This window comes from Octopus sinensis, linkage group LG10 (genome assembly GCF_006345805.1).
Source record: "Octopus sinensis linkage group LG10, ASM634580v1, whole genome shotgun sequence".
NCBI lineage: Eukaryota > Metazoa > Mollusca > Cephalopoda > Octopoda > Octopodidae > Octopus > Octopus sinensis.
In genome coordinates, this window is record NC_043006.1 from 357,501 (window position 1) to 376,038 (window position 18,538).

General features: G+C 37.4%; 1 protein-coding gene across 1 annotated transcript in view; it reads left to right on the forward strand.

The window, feature by feature from the left end:
* The first annotated feature begins 10,273 nt into the window (after window positions 1-10,273).
* The window catches only part of LOC115216335 (leucine-rich repeat serine/threonine-protein kinase 1), a 210,202-nt gene continuing 201,937 nt past the window's right edge, over window positions 10,274-18,538 (forward strand). The window contains exon 1 of the mRNA XM_029785561.2: window positions 10,274-10,792. Coding sequence (XP_029641421.1) covers window positions 10,777-10,792 — 16 coding nt within the window. The 5' untranslated portion in view covers window positions 10,274-10,776. The remainder of the gene's footprint in view (window positions 10,793-18,538) is intronic.

Below are 18,538 nucleotides of genomic sequence, written 5' to 3' on the forward strand. Positions count from 1 at the left end.
GCTTCTCCTTCAAAAAAGACTTCACGGTTGGAAAGAGGTGGAAGTCAGATGGTGCAAGGTTGGGAGAGAAAAGGGTATGACAAAAGGTTTCGTAGCCGTAGGAGGGTGCTTTTCATCTGGGCAACACGGGCATTGTGAACTTTACAGAATGTGCCGGGTGTCAATATGTCTGATAAAGTTTAAAGATATTAGCTTAACCTCCAAATCCATAGGGAGACAGAGAGAGAGAGATGTACATACATTGATATAAATATTTATAAAATAAGAAATAATGAAGGCAGGAAGTATCTTACTAGGCAAAAAGAGAAAGATAACCTTTTTACTTTTGTATCACAATACTCTGAGCAAACTACAACTGGATTTATATATGGATATATTTATATATCAGTAATTAAGCTAGAATTTGATGATGTGTCATATAATAGTTTAATGTTATTGACAATAATCTAATTACCCACCACTAATTAATTGCTGAATACTTTTCTCTGAATTGAAAAAAAAAAAAAACGAGTAATATTTCCTGGAAGACTTATTTCATTTTGTTTCTACAACAGTACTGCCATTTCAGTATGTATGTACGTACATACATACACACACACACACACGTACACACACGCATATGTGTACTTGTTGCTATTTTATTTTCATGGTAGCAATACTGAAGTTGTCATTTCTTAGGGGTCCGTCAGAATCTCACACATAAAAGGATGTACTGAGTGCTTTTTGTGACACTGGCACTAGACGGGTTGCGATGTTCTCAACACAACTAAAAGGATTCCACTGGGCTCACTCACTAGCCCCTTCATAGAGTGAGAAGATTGAGAGACAGGGATATGAAGGTTAGTGATGAGAGGGATATGTGATTGGGGTGTGGGGTGGAATTATAAGAGTACTCAGTATTATGAGACAGGTATATTTATTCAATGGCAATGTTCATATACTCAGCAGTGTTTAAACTTAATGGATTCGTCAGAAGGAGCTCCACTCAATATTCGCAGGCTTTTATATATACACACAGGTGTAAACAAACACAGACACCTTTAGCAAGTATCTTTTACAACAGACTTAGTCCAACCAAAACTTTCAGAGCAGCGGATTTGGTTGACAGAAACTAAAAGAAGCCCATCATATATATATATATATAACTCCAATAAAGTTAGAGGTTGTGGGTCCAACCCACTAAGGGATAATACTTATCCAATATACTGCTGGTAGAATACCCAATTAATTAATAGACAAGTGTTTTTTATTGCATTACCGAGTGTATTAAATGGGTGAGGGTAAAGAGTTATTTTACCATTGATTTATATAGAAAATATAAAATATATAAGAAAATGGAGGAGATCAATAGGTGGTTCATCAACTTTTAGACATTATATTATGTTAACTTATTTATTTATTTTCTAAACTGATAATTACAATAATATACATACATATAACCTATTATTCTTTACATATAAGATATATCAGATATAAAATATAGTAATATATAAGGATACCAGTAATTATTATAAAATAACAAACATGAATATAAATTGGGATATATATAGCTAGGGGTAAAATTCACCAAAGGATTATTAAGTATCCGAAGAATTTACTGGTTTATGTTTCCTATAACAATAACAATGTTATTCCAATAGGTAAATATAATATTCTAATGGTCAGATTCTTAATATTTAGATTTGAATTAATATATAAAATAATGTTTTAACATAAATAAATACATGTGTGTATGAATTGTATACGTATGCATGAGTGGTTGTGTGGTAAGTAGCTTGCTTACCAACCACATAGTTCTGGGTTCAGTCCCACTGCATGGCACCTTGGGCAAGTGTCTTCTACTATAGCCTTGGGCTGACCAAAGCCTTGCAAGTGGATTTGGTTGACAGAAACTGAAAGAAGCTCATTGTATATATGTATATATATATTTGTGTGTCTGTGTTTGTCTTCCCACATCGCTTGACAATCGATGTTGGTGTGCTTACATCCCCTTAACTTAGCAGTTCAGCAAAAGAGACTGATAGAATAAGTACTCGGCTTACAGAGAATAAGTCCTGGGGGTCAATTTGCTCGACTAAAGATGGTGCTCCAGCATGGTCACAGTCAAGTGACTGAAACGTGTAAAAGAATAAAAGAATATAAGCGAAGGAGTCGCTGTGTGATAAGTAGCTTGCTTACCAACCACATGGTTCTGGGTTCAGTCCCACTGCATGGCACCTTCTACTATAGCCTTCAGCTGACCAAAACCTTGTGAGTGGATTTGGTAGATGGAAACTGAAAGAAGGCCATCGTATATATGTGTGTGTGTCTGTGTTTTGTCTCCCCACCATTGCTTGACAACTGATGCTGATGTGTTTGTGTCCCCGTAACTTAGTGGTTGAGCAAAAAAAAATGTGTTTATATATATATATACATATATAGATAGATAGATAGATAGATAAATAGATAGATAGATGAATAACTAAACTTGTGTATGTGACTAAGCATGTGTGTATACGTATGTGTGTGTGTATGTATACATAAATGATATGTGTATGTGTGTATATATAACTATATATAAATATGTATATATAAACGTGTGTGTGTAGTGTAATAAAATCAATTATAGAACTGAATATTTATAGATTTAAATTTAGGAATTTATGTAATTTCAGTTAGATTATTTACTCATTTATGATTATGCTCGCTCTTAAAAAGCGTTTTCAAAAAGCCTTAGCAGTTATAAATATTTTCAATTGATATTTTTTGTGAAATATGGAAGCAGATATATCTATCTGATGAAGCATCATTACATATTTGAACAGATTTGATTATTCTTGAAAATTTTTGTTTTATTGATGAAGCAGAAACAGCTGTAATTTATGAGATGTGTCATTTGTTTGTATAAAATATTGAAATTGAATTGAATTTATAATTGCTCAATTTATTGTTTTGTTTTCCACTGGTCCAAAATATTCATATGGATCTCTATGTTGACAGTATCAGTCCAATGATGCATGTCCCAGAAACAGCACACCAAACAACAATTTTTTTTTATTGTGGATTGGTTGCTCATACACAAAATGAGGATTCTACACCTCCCGGTACCATGTGTTTTGTGAATTTACGTGACTAGAGAGATGAAACCATGTCTCATCCCTCGTTATGCACAGGAATGGGTGTAGCTCACCATTAGCAATGTTATTTAATTACTGACACTTGGTCAGTAATGACAAGAAGGGTTCAAGTTGGGCTGATCAATAAAACAGCCTGCTTGTGAAATTAATGTGCTTGTGGCTGAGTATTCTTCAGATACATGTTCCCTTTATGTAGTTCTGAGGAAGATTCAGTGTGACACAAGAATGTGACAAGGCCGGCCCTTGGAAATATAGGTACTACTCATTTTTGCCAGCTGAGTGGACTGGAGCAATATGAAATAAAGTTTCTTGCTCAAAGACACAATGCATCGTCAGGAATTGAAATCATGACCTTATGATCGTGAGCCAAATACCCTAACTGTTAAGCCATGCACATTCACTAATTGCTGTACACATGAAATGATATGGCTTCAACTTAAGTGTTCAGCAGAGTTATGGGTCTGAAGTTCCCTATCTTGTCCCCCTTGCTCGGGTCCTTCCTGATCAACATCACCACCCCCGGCTCGCAGACTTGGGAATTCTCCCATTCTGCTGCCAATTGACGTAGACGCTGGCCAGCAGGTGCCCGAACAAGTCTGGCATAGTTTTGTAGAATTCATAAGGCAGACCATCAAGACCCAGCGACTTCTTCTCGGGGCATTCGCCCAGTACCTCGATTACCTCCTTGGCCGTGATTGGTCCTTCACAGCACTCAGCCTCTCGTGCCGAGAGACGTGGACCGTCAGACAGGAAGTCCCTAAGGGCCTCGCCATGATCCAGCACCCCACCACTCCCAAACAACTCGGCAAAGTGCTTGTGAATTGCCTCACACATCTCGTCCTGTCCATCGACCGAACTCCCATTGTCATCCACGAGAGACCTAATTGTGGCATCATTGCCATGCTGGGTTTCTACCGTATGGTCCCATCCAGCAACATTAATTTTCTCATGGCCCAATGTGCGCACTTTAGTCCGAACTTTGCACCCCTCATGTTTGGCTTTGAGGTGACGGTCCAAGGCCGTTCTCACTGCCAAAATGTGAGATGCAGAGCCTAACCTCAACGTCTCCTCTAGGTGCTTAACTAGTTGCCCTTCTATTCTGGCCCTATCTAGTCTTAGCTGATGGCTAAACTTAATGGACTCAAAACGAATGGCTCTCTTCAGAGCGAACCACCATCGGTTATTAACCACGGTTGATGCCCTCTATACTAATTCCTCAATCCGGCTACAGTGTGCCTCACAAGCCAAAATAGACTTGTTCAGCTTCCAGTAGCCGGATCCTTTCTTAACTGTACTCTCTATGTACAGTTTACACTTAACCATTCTATGGTCAGTGTATGGTACTTGGACAAGCTGTGGACAGCTAAAACTAGACTTATCTCCAGTTCTTATCACTATTCTATCTAAATCGGATTTGAACCTTCTGTCGCCACTCATCCAGGTCCACTCTGGGACATTCGGATGGTCAAGTCTGTAACGATCTGCCAGCTGAAACCACTTGAGCAGATCCACGAGACGTGAGTTTACTTTCCTATAGATCGAGTCAACGCTATTGATGCACGCATCAACAATAGCATTATAGTCACCTAAAACCACTAATGTCTTCGACGTCACGAGAAAGTTCTCTCGGCACCGATAAAAATCAGTTTGAAATCCTCTAGCACAAGGTGCATAGATCCCGATCAACCTGAAGGCCTTACTGCTGTATGTCACATCAAGGACGACCAGCCCACCTTCTGGATCTACATAGACTGTACTTGTCTGCAGAGCCAAGCCTTTTCGAACCAGTACTACTACACCCACTCGCTCTCCGGTCCGGCTAGGAGACATGATTTTCTCATAGTCATTCAGGAGGGGCGAGAAGGCTTGTAGACTGTCCAGCTTGGTCTCTGTAGCAACCATCACATGCATATCGTGTGATCTGAGGTCGTCGAGGAAACAAGCGTGCTTCTACTTCGAGCTCAGACCACGCACATTCAAACATCCAAGGTTAAGTGCAGTCATTTAAAACAAAAGAAAAGCAAGGGTTCTACTTACTCTTTGACTTTTCCTTTTATTGGTGATGCTGGGGCTGATCTCACCACACGTGAGGCAGTCCTTTCCTCCTGCTCCTTCAAATACCGCAGAAGGTCCGGAATGTTCGTGATGGTCCTCGGATGCCTACCCTTCATTTCATTATACAATTTTTCTGGTATCCAGGCACATCTCCCTTCCGTGCCTTCAGGCTGCTGCAACAGCTCCACGGTGTGGTGCTTTTTTAAAATGTCCATAATATATTTATCCCTGGTATCAAACTTTACCAGGGTTTTTGTTCCGTCTTTGTTCTTTTTTTAGTTTCTCTTCTGGGACAGTGGAGCGGGATCTTTTTTTTTTCTCTGTGGTGTGCTGTTTTTCTTCTTTTATTTTTTGAATTTTCAGAAAAATTTGTGTTCTACACACAGGAATTCATATAATTCATTAAAAAAATGTTCTAACCTTCCATTTCCAGAATAATCTGAAAATTTCCACTCTTTTTTTATTGAATTGTTTTTTAAATCTTTGAATTTCTTGCTTAACTTCCAGCAGTGGACCAACCTTGGGTACATCATCATTCCATTAAATGTGTTTATGGGGAGAAAAAAATTGAAAAACTAGCAGTATCGCCTGGCGTTGCTCAGGTTTGTAAGGGAAATAACTATATAAGCATTTTTAGAGAGTTATAGCCAAAAAATAGCAAAAAAATGCATTAAAAATGGAAAAGAAAATTATGGTAAATTTTTTTTTAAATCGTTGACTCATCGTTTAAACTGCACCGCAAAATGTGGGAGTAGTTAGGAATCTAAATCGTAGGAGACGGACAGCACACAACCTCTCTTTTATATATAAAGATATAGACACATGTCAGAGTGGCAAAGAAACAAGGACAGTATCAGATGGTCATAGGATTTGCTAAAAACAACAGCTAAATCATCCTTAAATCACACACACACAAAAAAAAATTCTTTTTCATAATCATATGAATTCCCATGTGTAGAACATAAATTCTCAAAAGGTTTCTGAAAATTCCAAAAGATAAAAAAGTTATGAGGGATGCTTAAACCAGAATGCTGCCTGTTATTTTAAGCAGTGATGATTTCAAATCTCAGCAAGGTCAACCTTGTATTTCATCCTTTTGAATTTGATAAAATTAAATATCAGTCAAGTATTAGAGTCTATGTAATTGTCTTACTTTACCCACTCCTTGTAAATTTGGTGGCTTTATGCCAAAATTTGAAACAATTATGCTTTGCAACGACCGTATAGCGGCTGTCGTTGGCTGTGAGTGTTATTAAATGGAAAGACAGTTAGTATGAATCAGCATAAGACATTTTTGTGTATAAATATATTGTTTATTCTGTGTTCACCTTTTGTGGTGGAAGCATGTAGTATGGTACAAAAACATGTGTTTCCATACAAAGAAAGTTTTGATTTTTGCTTTTGCACTGAAAGAAATCATCATCATCATTTAACGTCCACTTTCTATGATGGCATGGGTTGGACAGTTTGACTGAGGACTGGCGAACCAGAAGGCTGCACCAGGATTCAATCTGATCTGACAAAGTTTCTACAGCTGGATGCCCTTCCTAGTGCCCACCACTCTAACAGTGTAGTGGGTGCTTTTTATGGGCCACTAGCATGAGAGCTAGTCAGGTGGTACTGGCATCAACCACACTTGAATGGTGCTTTTTATGTGCCAGTGGGATGTAAAGTAACATATAATATTTGTATTACAGTATGTGTGCAATGAGAACAGTCATTTTGAGAATGTGTGTGATGAAATATCTTCGTTTATGAACCTTATATCTTGTGTGAAGGTGAATGGAGTCACACAAGGGAGATTGCATGTGGAGCTGCAGAGAAGACATGTGTCTTTAACTGAAACCTGGCAGGAACTGAGAGTTTTCTACAGTGTAGCTCAGAATGAGGTTACTGTATCAAAGTGAGGCTAGACACCTCATTGACATATTTGTCTGCTGTGCAGGTTGACTCATATATTATTATAAGTAGCTCTGCTACAAGCAAGTTAAATGGTTAAAATTGTACAGACCTATTTTCTTTCAAAATTAAAAAAAATCAATTAAAAAAATTTCCCCAACTCCCCGTTATTTAGCGGTTTGGCAAAGAAACCGATAGAATAAGTACTGGGCTTACAAAGGAATAAGTCCCGGGGTCGAGTTGCTCGATTAAAGGCGGTGCTCCAGCATGGCCGCAGTCAAATGACTGAAACAAGTAAAAGAGAAAAACTCAATTGTAATTTACACCTTCAGAATCTTTAAATTTTCATTAAAAACTAAGCATTATTAATCAAAGTTATAAAAAACAAAGTTTGGAGGGAAAGCATTAAACCCTATGTTTGCCCTTATACTGAGGCAAATTACTTTGCTTATTGAGGATTCAGTGTCTATTTTATCTATATATATAAAACTGTAGTTGTGTGAGTGTCTGTCCCCTTCGATTTAGATTCCTAACTACTCCCACATTTTGCGGTGCAGTTTAACCAAATTCGGGTATCTTATAGTCGTGATTCATATCGAGCCCGTCTGGCTATTAGCGCACGTCTACAATGAGTCTACGATTTAAAAAATAATTTAACATCATTTTTTATTCCATTTTAATGCATAATTTTTCGTGTATCGATGGCGGCGGAGTTGGCGTCCATGGTCACACCTGCACCTGTTTGCTTCTCCCCCTTCTTCCCTCCCTCATGAAGCTGTGGGGAAGGGAGTGTAAGGAAATCAACGTCGTAATGCGTTGTGAAGGATACCAGCGTTCTTTTAGAACAACGACTTCATGGCTTGAAGACACCAAAACAGAAATGGCTAAGAAAGCCCTAATTGGCATCTATAAGGGAAGTAACTCTCTAAAACTGCTAATATAGTTATTTCCCTTACAAACCCGAGCAATGCCGGGCGATACTGCTAGTTACAAATAAACTCTTTCTTCTGTCCTTCTTATTGACTCAGTGAGCCGTGACGTTTGTGGATTCTGTATAATTCAATGAATTTGTCTATTCAATCCCACGGAAGTATCACAACAGGATATGAGTTACACTGTGCAGAAGTAACATTACTAGCTGGAATTTCCAGAAACAGTCAACTATTAGTAACTTTGAGTTAATTAGAATCACAAATATATTTATTATTCTTAGCTGTTTCAATTTTGATTGTTGTTATTATCTATAGAATCATATCATTTTTTCTTTTCATCCTCTTTTACTTTACTTTTATTCTATAACCAATCTGGCAGTGTCAGGTATAGCCTAGTTACCCGTATAGTTAACCAGGTGATACATGAAGGAGTCATACCCCAACGACTGGTGTAGCAGCACCATAGTCAACTGCTACAAAGGTAAAAAGTGACACTTTAGATACAAATAATTACAGAGGTATCAAGTTGTTGGATCAGGTAATGAAGGTCACGGAGAGGGTCATAGCCCAACTAATTAGGGAGAGAGTTAGCTTAGATGAGATGCAGTTAAGGCAATTACAAGCATGAAAACAGGGAAAGCCCCAGGCCCATCAGGAATTACTGCAGAGATGCTCAAAATATCTGGTAGTGTTGGCTATAGCCTAGTCACCCGTATAGTTAACCAGGTGATACACGAAGGAGTCATACCCAATGACTGGTGTAGCAGCATCATAGTCAACTGCTACAAAGGTAAAAAAGTGACACTTTAGATACAAATAATTACAGAGGTATCAAGTTGTTGGATCAGGTAATGAAGGTCATGGAGAGGGTCATAGCCCAACTAATTAGGGAGAGAGTCAGTTTAGATGAAATGCAGTTTGGGTTCATGCCAGGGAAAAGCGCCACTGATGCTATATTCCTGGTAAGACAGCTGCAGGAGAAATACCTAGCCAAAGATAAACCTCTGTACCTGGCTTTCGTTGACTTGGAGAAAGCCTTTGACAGGGACCCCCGATCCCTTATCTGGTGATTAATGAGGAAACTAGGGATAGATGAATGGTTAGTGAGAGCTGTGCGAGCCATGTACAGGGACGCTGTTAGTAAGGTGAGGGTTGGCAACGAGTACAGTGAAGAATTCCAGGTAGAGGTAGGGGTCCACCAAGGTTCAGCCCTCAGACTCCTCCTATTTATCATAGTTCTCCAGGCAATAACAGAGGAATTCAAGACATCGATACTCCTGGGAGCTCCTCTATGCTGATGACCTTGCTGTAATTGCTGAATCACTATCAGAACTAGAGGAGAAGTTTCAGGTGTGGAAGCAAGGATTAGAATCGAAGGGCCTTAGAGTCAACCTAGCAAAAACCAAAGTCCTAATAAGTAGAAAGGCAGACAAACCACAAATCCCTTCAGGTAGATGGCCCTGCTTTAAGGTTTTAGGATTAGGGTTAGGGTTAAGGTGTTAGGGTTAGGGTTTTAGGGTTAGGGCTGTCATAAATAACAGTGACAAACGAAATATACACCGCCAATAGTTGTTGTTGACAAACAACAGCAGTAATTTTATTCAGCTGAATACATGTCACTGATTGGTTGAAATTACTGAAATAGGACAACTTTAACATGAAATAACTTATATAAGTTTTTCTCTAAAATGCTAAGAGTAAAAGATGTTCTATATGACACATTCTACCAGTGTGCGAAGTTTGAAAGTGTTTAGTTACAAAAAATTATTTTAAAAATTTGTCAGTCAAAAGGTAAAGATCCTAAATTGGATTTGGAGAATTCATGTCAGTTTCTTTTGCTTTTTCTCCATGAAACCCAGTTGTGTGTGTGTGTGTATGAATGTTAGTATGATAGTCCATTTATAGGACTTAGTCTGTCGCCTGATTTAATGTCACCAAGTCTTTGGGTGCCTTTAGTAAGAAACCTCTCTGTAAAAGGTCATGGGCACTTTTCTTTCCAAACTAGAAAAAGAAAAGAAAAAAAGTCAATGCGTGTTGATTGAAGATATCAAAAATGTTTAATGTCCGTTGTAACCGCAGAAACGATAGATAGCACATATTAAACCGAGCGATAATGACAAATTTGACAGAGGAGGGGAATTAGACAGATAGATAGAGAGAAAGAGAGACAGAGAGAGAGAGAGAGAGAAAGGGAGAGAGAGAAAGAGAGACAGTGAGAAACGAGGGAGGGAAGGAGAGAGAGAGAGAGTTGTCCGCTTGAGAATTAAAAATAAAATCCTGGAATAAACGGGCATAAGCTAGAGTTTGGTGCGCCCACCATCGACTTTTATATTCCCACATGTCGATATTAATTATTAATTGTAGCAAGTCGTATTGGGGAACAACAAATTCTATATCCGCAGAATTTGCCAAACATCTCCCCCCTCTTCAAACAATAAGACACTCCAATTAAGTAACACTTAGTGGGTGTTGTTTAATCAACAGCAATAACAAAACTAACAAGTGCCATCAACATTTTTGTTTTTTTTATATGTATTTAAAATTTTTTCTAATTTCCTGGTTGCTGGTATTTCGTTATTCAAGTCTAAATGAGCACATATTTCTCTCGCACTTGTGGAGCTCGGATATCCTGCAGTAAAATCTATCAAAGCCGATGATGTGATATTTTGTGGCACCTTGCTTTATTAATAATGTGTGGTTAACAATATATAAAAGTAACTTGTTTATCAAGCAGAAGAACACACACACATAATCGGAAATATAGTCGTTTTACGATGGAGGCCTTGAAAGGTAAGTCAATTGTTTTTATTTGAGGAATATTTAGGAAACGAATTTTAAAAAAATAATTGTGTGTGTGCGTGTAAAGGGTTGAGGTTTTGAGAAGTACAACGGAACAGTTGATGTTTTTTTGTTTTATGAAAATATACCGACGCAAAGTATAAAGCTTATTTCGTATACGTATCTCGTGCATACGGATATACATATATAGAGACATAAATACTTATCTTCCTATCTACACACAATACTCAATACACGAGTGTATATACGTTTTTTTGTTCGTGTTGACGGGCAGTTACTTGTTTCAGTTTTTAGAGTGCGGCCATGCTAGGGCATTGAAGAATTTTAATCAAACTAATCGCCCTCAGTACTTGTTTTATTTAAGCCTGGTCCTTAGTCTATCAGTCTCTTTTGCTGAACGACTAAGTTACTTATTTCTTTACTACCCACAAGGGGCTAAACACGGAGAGGACAAAGAAGGGCAGACAAACGGATTAAGTCGATTATATCGACCCCAGTGCGTAACTGGTACTTAATTTATCAACCCCGAAAGGATGAAAGGCAAAGTCGACCTCGGCGGAATTTGAACTCAGAACGTCACGGCAGACGGCAACGTATTTCGCCCGGCGTGCTAACGTTTCTGCCAGCTCGCCGCCTTATCTTGCTGAACGACTAAGTTACGGGGACGTAAACACACACCGGTTGTCAAACGTTGGTGGGGGACAAACATAGACACAGACACTCAAACACACACAGGGGATATGGGCATACCTACACGTGTGCCCCCCCCCCACCGACTTCATTTGGCCATAACTTAAAAAAAAGAAAGAATATTTTTAAATGAAATTTCTACGTTTCAAATGGCGTAGATCAATAGTTCCCAAAATAGGGGGTAGCACCCTCCTGGGATGGGGGCAGTGGAAAGATCTTGTGGGACGTTGAAGGAAATTGGGGCGTGTCTGTCAACCCCGCCTCCGTCTATTTTTTCATCGGGCTACTCAGGTATAGAGAGAATGGTGCTTAAAAAATCGATCTGAAAAATGTTTTAAGAAAAACTAACTTTAAACAAGGAAAGAACATAAATAAATAAAGCACCCGGAAGTTTACTGGCAAAACTGGTCATAAAAACCCCAAGAAATATTCCTCAAACAGACGAGAATATGACACTGACAAAAACATCAACAACAACAAAAATGACGAGAAGAAAAACAGCAATAAAGAAGTGAACACACACACACACATATATATATATATATATATATCTGCATGGCTCCTCAGGCAAATGTCTTCTACTATATCCTTAGGCTGACCAATGCCTTGTGAGTGGATTTGGTAGATGGAAACTGAAAGAAGCTCATTGTGTATATATATATATATATATTATATATATATATATATATAAATATACTTTATTTAAAGCAGCAGAAAATTCAACAAAATCTGTTACTCTGAGTTTCTCGTTGCCGTTCATCAGACAGTTTTTGCTAGAATGGAACCGATATATCAATTCAATCCAGACTCTTACAAACGCTACACCTTTAAAAAAAAAAAAAATATATATATATATGTGTGTGTGTTTGTCCCACCACTATCGTTTGACGACCAATGTTGGTGTGTTTACGTCCCCTTAACTTAGCGGTTTGGCAAGGGGTCAGTAAGCTTACAAGGAATTAAGTCCTGGGCTCAATTTCTTTGACTAAAAATCTTTTAAGGCAGTGCTCCAGCATGGCCGCGATCAAATGACTGAAACAAGTAAAAGAATGAATAGGTAAAAAATATATAAAGAGTGCATTGCGTTAACGGCACAAAACTATTATGATACCCTGGACGTTGACTGTTGAGGAATTAGCCAATAATTTTCCGGGTGTTTGGCTTGGTTAAATTTTCTGTTATGTTTTTGTCAAATTTTCCATTTTTTTTTGCTAAATTTTCTCGTTATATCCTAGCTCACTTTTGCTGTTTACAGCAGTGCTTGGAAGGAAGGTGTGTCGTGTTTGATTGTCGCATTGACCATGACAGAGAAAGTTGTCAAAGTGATACCTGCTCAGAGGCTTATGCAGAATGGCAGAAAGCATATGGAGAGGGGTTTATGAGCTGCACCCAAGTGTATGAGCGGTTCAGATGTTTCCAGGATGGCCAAAATAATGTTGATATTGATGAATGTTCTGGGAGACCCGCAACCAGCAGAACTGAGAAAAACATTGTGGATATGCGTGCAGCTGTGAGGGGAAATCGTCGAATCACCATCCATGAGTTATCAGAGGATGTACAGATTAGTTAGGGTTTAGTTCGGTCCATTATCACCGAAGATTTAGGTATGAGACGTGTGTCTGCCAAGTTTGTGTCAAAACTGCTTTCAGTTCCCCAAAAAGATATTAGGGTTTCAGTTATGTGAGATACTGATTGTGTGGTGAATGATGAAAACTTTTTGGAAACTGTGTGTAGGCCTCTGAGCAGGTGTGGCCAAGCTTTTGACAAAGTTTGATGCAGATTCTTTGCTTAACTTTTTCTGTCATGGTCAATGTGACAATCACACGCTACACACCTTCCTTCCAAGCACTGCTGTAAACAGTGGAAGTGAGCTAGAGCAATAAAATTTAGTGTGCATATACAGCAAAGTTCAAGGTCAATCTGTGCCAAGCAGCTTTACTGTTGTGGCAACAGTCTGGAGACTTATTGATCATACCACACACACACACACACACACACACATATATATATATATATATATATATATATATATACTATATATATATATATATATATATACATACATATATATATATCATACATATATATATATATACATACATATATATATATATACATACAAATATATATATACATACAAATATATATATATACTACATATATATATATATACATACATATATATATATACATACATAATATATATATATACTACATATATATATATATATCATACATACTATATATATATATATATATATATATATATATATATACATACATACATACATACATATACTAGCAGCTAAGCCCAGTTTCACCTGGTTGGTTTGGATGATGTGGCTATAAAACCTGCTCTGTGTAAGTATTTGACTTGTTTGGGCACGCTTACATTAAAAAACAATTTTAGATTGACTTTTTCCTGTTAAAACGCTAAAAATATTTGATCAACAAAAAAAAAAACAACCAAGATTCAGCCAAATCAAAAAATAAACCCCAAATACTAAGTGAACAAAGATGAACCATCCTACTTCCATTGCACGTGCACATACAGACACACACATACATTCACACACACCCCTTTTACATACACATATATTCACACAGAGTTGAAACGCCGTTTGATTTATTTTTTCATTGTACAATTTTCATCCTCCCACTACCAAGTATGAGATCACCCCTACCTTCCTTATCCATCTACCACCACTTCCTTTCTCATTCATGAACACAAGAGTATTATTATAGTAGATTATTTTGGTAACCCTGGGAGTTATGAGAAAATACAAAGCCCACCATCACCAGATAATTCTACACATCTGTGTAATTTTTCGTGCAATTCCACCCAGCCATTTGACCGTGAATCCCAAGACAAGAAAGAATTGCCCATGTCAAATTTTTATATAGGCGCAGGAGTGGCTGTGTGGTAAGTAGCTTGCTAACCAACCACATGGTTCCGGGTTCAGTCCCACTGCGTGGCATCTTGGGCAAGTGTCTTCTGCTATAGCCTTGGGCCGACCAAAGCCTTGTGAGTGGATTTGGTAGACGGAAACTGAAAGAAGCCTGTCGTGTATATGTATATATATGTGTGTGTGTGTGTATGTGTTTGTGTGTCTGTGTTTGTCCCCCCAACATTGCTTGGCAACTGATGCTAGTGTGTTTATGTCCCCGTCACTTAGCAGTTCGGCAAAAGAGACCGATAAAATAAGTACTGGGCTTACAAAGAATAAATCCCGAGGTCGATTTGCTCGACTAAAGGTGGTGCTCCAGCATGGCCACAGTCAAATGACTGAAACAAGTAAAAGAGTAAAGAGTATATGTATGTGTGTGTGTGTGTATATATATATATAATATATATATATATATATATATATATATATATATATATATATATATAGATATATATATATATATATATATATATATATATAGAGAGAGAGATTACTTAACCAATCATTTCTATTTTAAATGACTACAATCTTGACTCCTTAGCATGGATATTATCTTGAGCAGGTAGTTTTAACCTGAAAATTCATTGTAAAGATAAGAAATTCTTCATATTTTCAATAATTTGATATTTTGACTTTTAATCTAAGTAAAGAACTGTACAATTATTTTAATGCATTTTAAGAATGTATTTATTGGTTTCAAATTTTGGCAGAAGGCCAGCAGTTTTGGGGAAGGGCTGTGTTGACTAAATTGACCCCTGTGCTTCACTGGTGCTTATCTTATTTACTCCAAAAGGGTGAAAGGTGAAGTTGACCTCGGCAGCATTTGAACCTAGAATGTAACAACCAACAAAGTCCTACTAAGCATTTTGCTTGGTGTGCTCACAGTTCCAACTCACGACTTTCTCTGAATGTAACCTTACACATTATGAAACGCAGTGTGGGTCCTGTTTGCCATGCTGGAGGGGAAGAAGGGCAAGACAACAGATGGAGTGGGGCAGCATTTAAAGGCTTTGCTCCAAAGATGCTGATATTTTAATCAAAATAAAACTGCAAAATATTTTTGTAAATTTTATTTACTTTCTCTCTCTCTCTCTCTCTCTCTCACACACACACAAATATATATACATACACAAATATATACACACACAAATATATATACATACACAAATATATATACATACACAAATATATACACACACAAATATATATACACACACAAATATATATACATACACAAATATATATACATACACAAATATATATACATACACAAATATATATACACACAAATATATATACATACACAAATATATACACACACACAAATATATATACACACAAATATATATACATACACAAATATATACACACACACAAATATATATACATACATATATGTGATATATACTAAACACTTTTGCTTTCAAAATATTATTGTTCACATAATGTGTATATAAATATTAATAATATATATTGTGTGGTAAGAAGCTTGCTTACCAACCACATGGTTCTAGGTTCAGTCCTACAGCATGGCACATCGGGCAAGTGTCTTCTACTATAGCCTCGGGCTGACCAAAGCCTTGCGAGTGGATTTGGTAGACGGAAACTGAAAGAAGCCCGTTGTATACACACACACACATATGTGCATGTGTGTGTATATGTTTGTGTTTGTCCCCCCGACCACCATCGTTTGACAACCAATGCTGGTGTGTTTACGGCCTTGTAACTTAGCTGTTCAGCAAAAGAGACTGATAGAATAAGTACTAGGCTTACAATGAATAAGTCCGGAAGTCGATTTGTTTGACTAAAACCCCTTAAGGCACTGCTCTAGCATGGCCGCAGTCAAATGACTGAAAGTAGTAAAAGAATATATATATATATATATATATATATATACACACACTATACTTTTTGGATATATATATATATAAAATTTCATTTCTTTCTTTCATCTTGGTCCATGTTTCCATTATTACCCTTTTTGATACAAGCCCTTATTTTCTTTTCCAAGTAAAGGATAATATGTTTTACTGATTTCATCTATTTATCTATCTATCTATCTATTTGTCCCTGGGTGCATATATATGTACGTGTGTGTGTGTGTATATAGACCCAAATGTATGTATGCTGCTATATTCTTTTATATATATAAAATACAAAATGGGACAAGAATGCAAAACATCCAGACAGTTAGGTGATACAAAAAAGGGGACAACAAAAGATCCAGATAGACGATACAAAGAAAACAAGGATGGGTTATTTGGAGTTTTCTTTCCTCAGTCGAGTTCCAGATTATCTTTGCAATTTCAGCTGGCTATACTAGAAATTGCTCCAATCTGGCCAGCCCCAAGGAAAAACTAAGCTAAGAGCATTAGATTCCTTGGAAGAAAGCCGCGAATGTATATGAAAACAAGGATTCCGTTTTTTTCAGTCCTTGTTTTCGTATACATTTGCTGCTTAAACAAATTCTGTCTGATCCCTGAAGGCATGGAAAAGTGGATGCTAAATGATGATGATGATGATGATCTAATCTTTAGATGCTTTAAATGCGTTAATCATCTTTATTTCTTCTGTTCTTGTCATGAATGTTCTTTTTGCTATTTTCTTATATAATAGAGTAGTTTCATCAGTATTAGATAATTGTTTTAAAGAATGGGAGAACCTTCTCCAATTTCTTAACTAATTATGATACAAATTTCTGTATTGTTTGCTCTGCTTTCACCATGGAATTTCATATTATAAAGAATGCTTCAATTAATCCTTACATTATCATATTTCTGTGGAGGTGCGTGGCTTAGTGGTTAGGGTGTCAGCATCATGATCGTAAGATTGTGGTTTCGATTCTTGGACCGGGTGACGCATTGTGTTCTTGAGCAAAACACTTCATTTCACGTTGCTCCAGTCCACTCAGCTGGCAAAAATGAGTAATGCTGCGATGGACTGGCATCCTGTCCAGTTGGGGAACACATACGCCATTGAAACTGGGCCCATGAGCCTAGTTAGGCTTGAAAAGGGTGCATTCATTTCATTCATTTTTGGCAGCTGAGTGGACTGGAGCATCCCGTCCAGCTGGGGAATATATACGCCATTGAAACCAGGAAACCGGACCAATGAGCCTGGCTAAGCTTTAAAAGGGTGCATTTATTTTAATTTTTATCATATTTCTGCTGAAAAACTCTGTTTTTGACTGTAGTAAAATGACTTTGTCATTAAGCTAGTTTTTGGAAAATAGATTAAAATAAAATTTTATGGAAGGTTTTAATTCCAATCACTTTAACCCTTTCTGTGGAAATATACCGTTTGCTTTAATGAATTTTGAAAATAATGAAGAATTTAGTAAAAAGACTGGTGCTTTGACCATAAATTGGCATAAAATTTTGATGGAAGGTTTTAATTTTGATCCCTTTAAAACAGGAAGTTTGTATCCTAGAACTTGGAGTAATCACAAGTGGTTTGTGCCAGAAAGGTTAAAAAGATTTTCAAGCCATTCTTTGGTACCTGAAATTTTAGATTTTTAAAATTAGATATTTCATTCGTAATGTTGATTTCAGGAAAAATTTTTTTCATTGTACTGCAAAGTTATATTGCAATCTTACTGGGTTTTAAAAGGGTAAAGACCCCTCTAGTCGCAATGACCATGGGATTACACCTAGAAAGTTACCCTCCGAGGTCCAAGTCTGGGCCGAGTCCAAGTCTGGGCAAGGTTGTTTATGGAAGACTAGCAGTCACCCATGTATATTAGCCTCCCCTCTTAACACCACCGATGGTATCCAGTGGAAAGGCAAAGGGGCTGATACAGTTTGGCACCAGTGATGTCACAACTCATTTCTACAGCTGAGTGAACTGGAGCAACGTGAAATAAAGTGTCTTGCTCAAGAACACAACACACAGCCTGGCCCGAGAATGGAATTCCCTACCACATGGTTGTGACCCTGACACTCTAACCATTGAGCCATGTGCCTTCACTTCTGGGTTTTATCTCCTATCCAAATTATAGAGATTTTCTCAGTTTCCATAATGACACTATGTATATATGATGTATGCATTGGATTTATTCAAGGCCTCACAATTATGCTGGCTCTAATTTAATTTTTCTTCG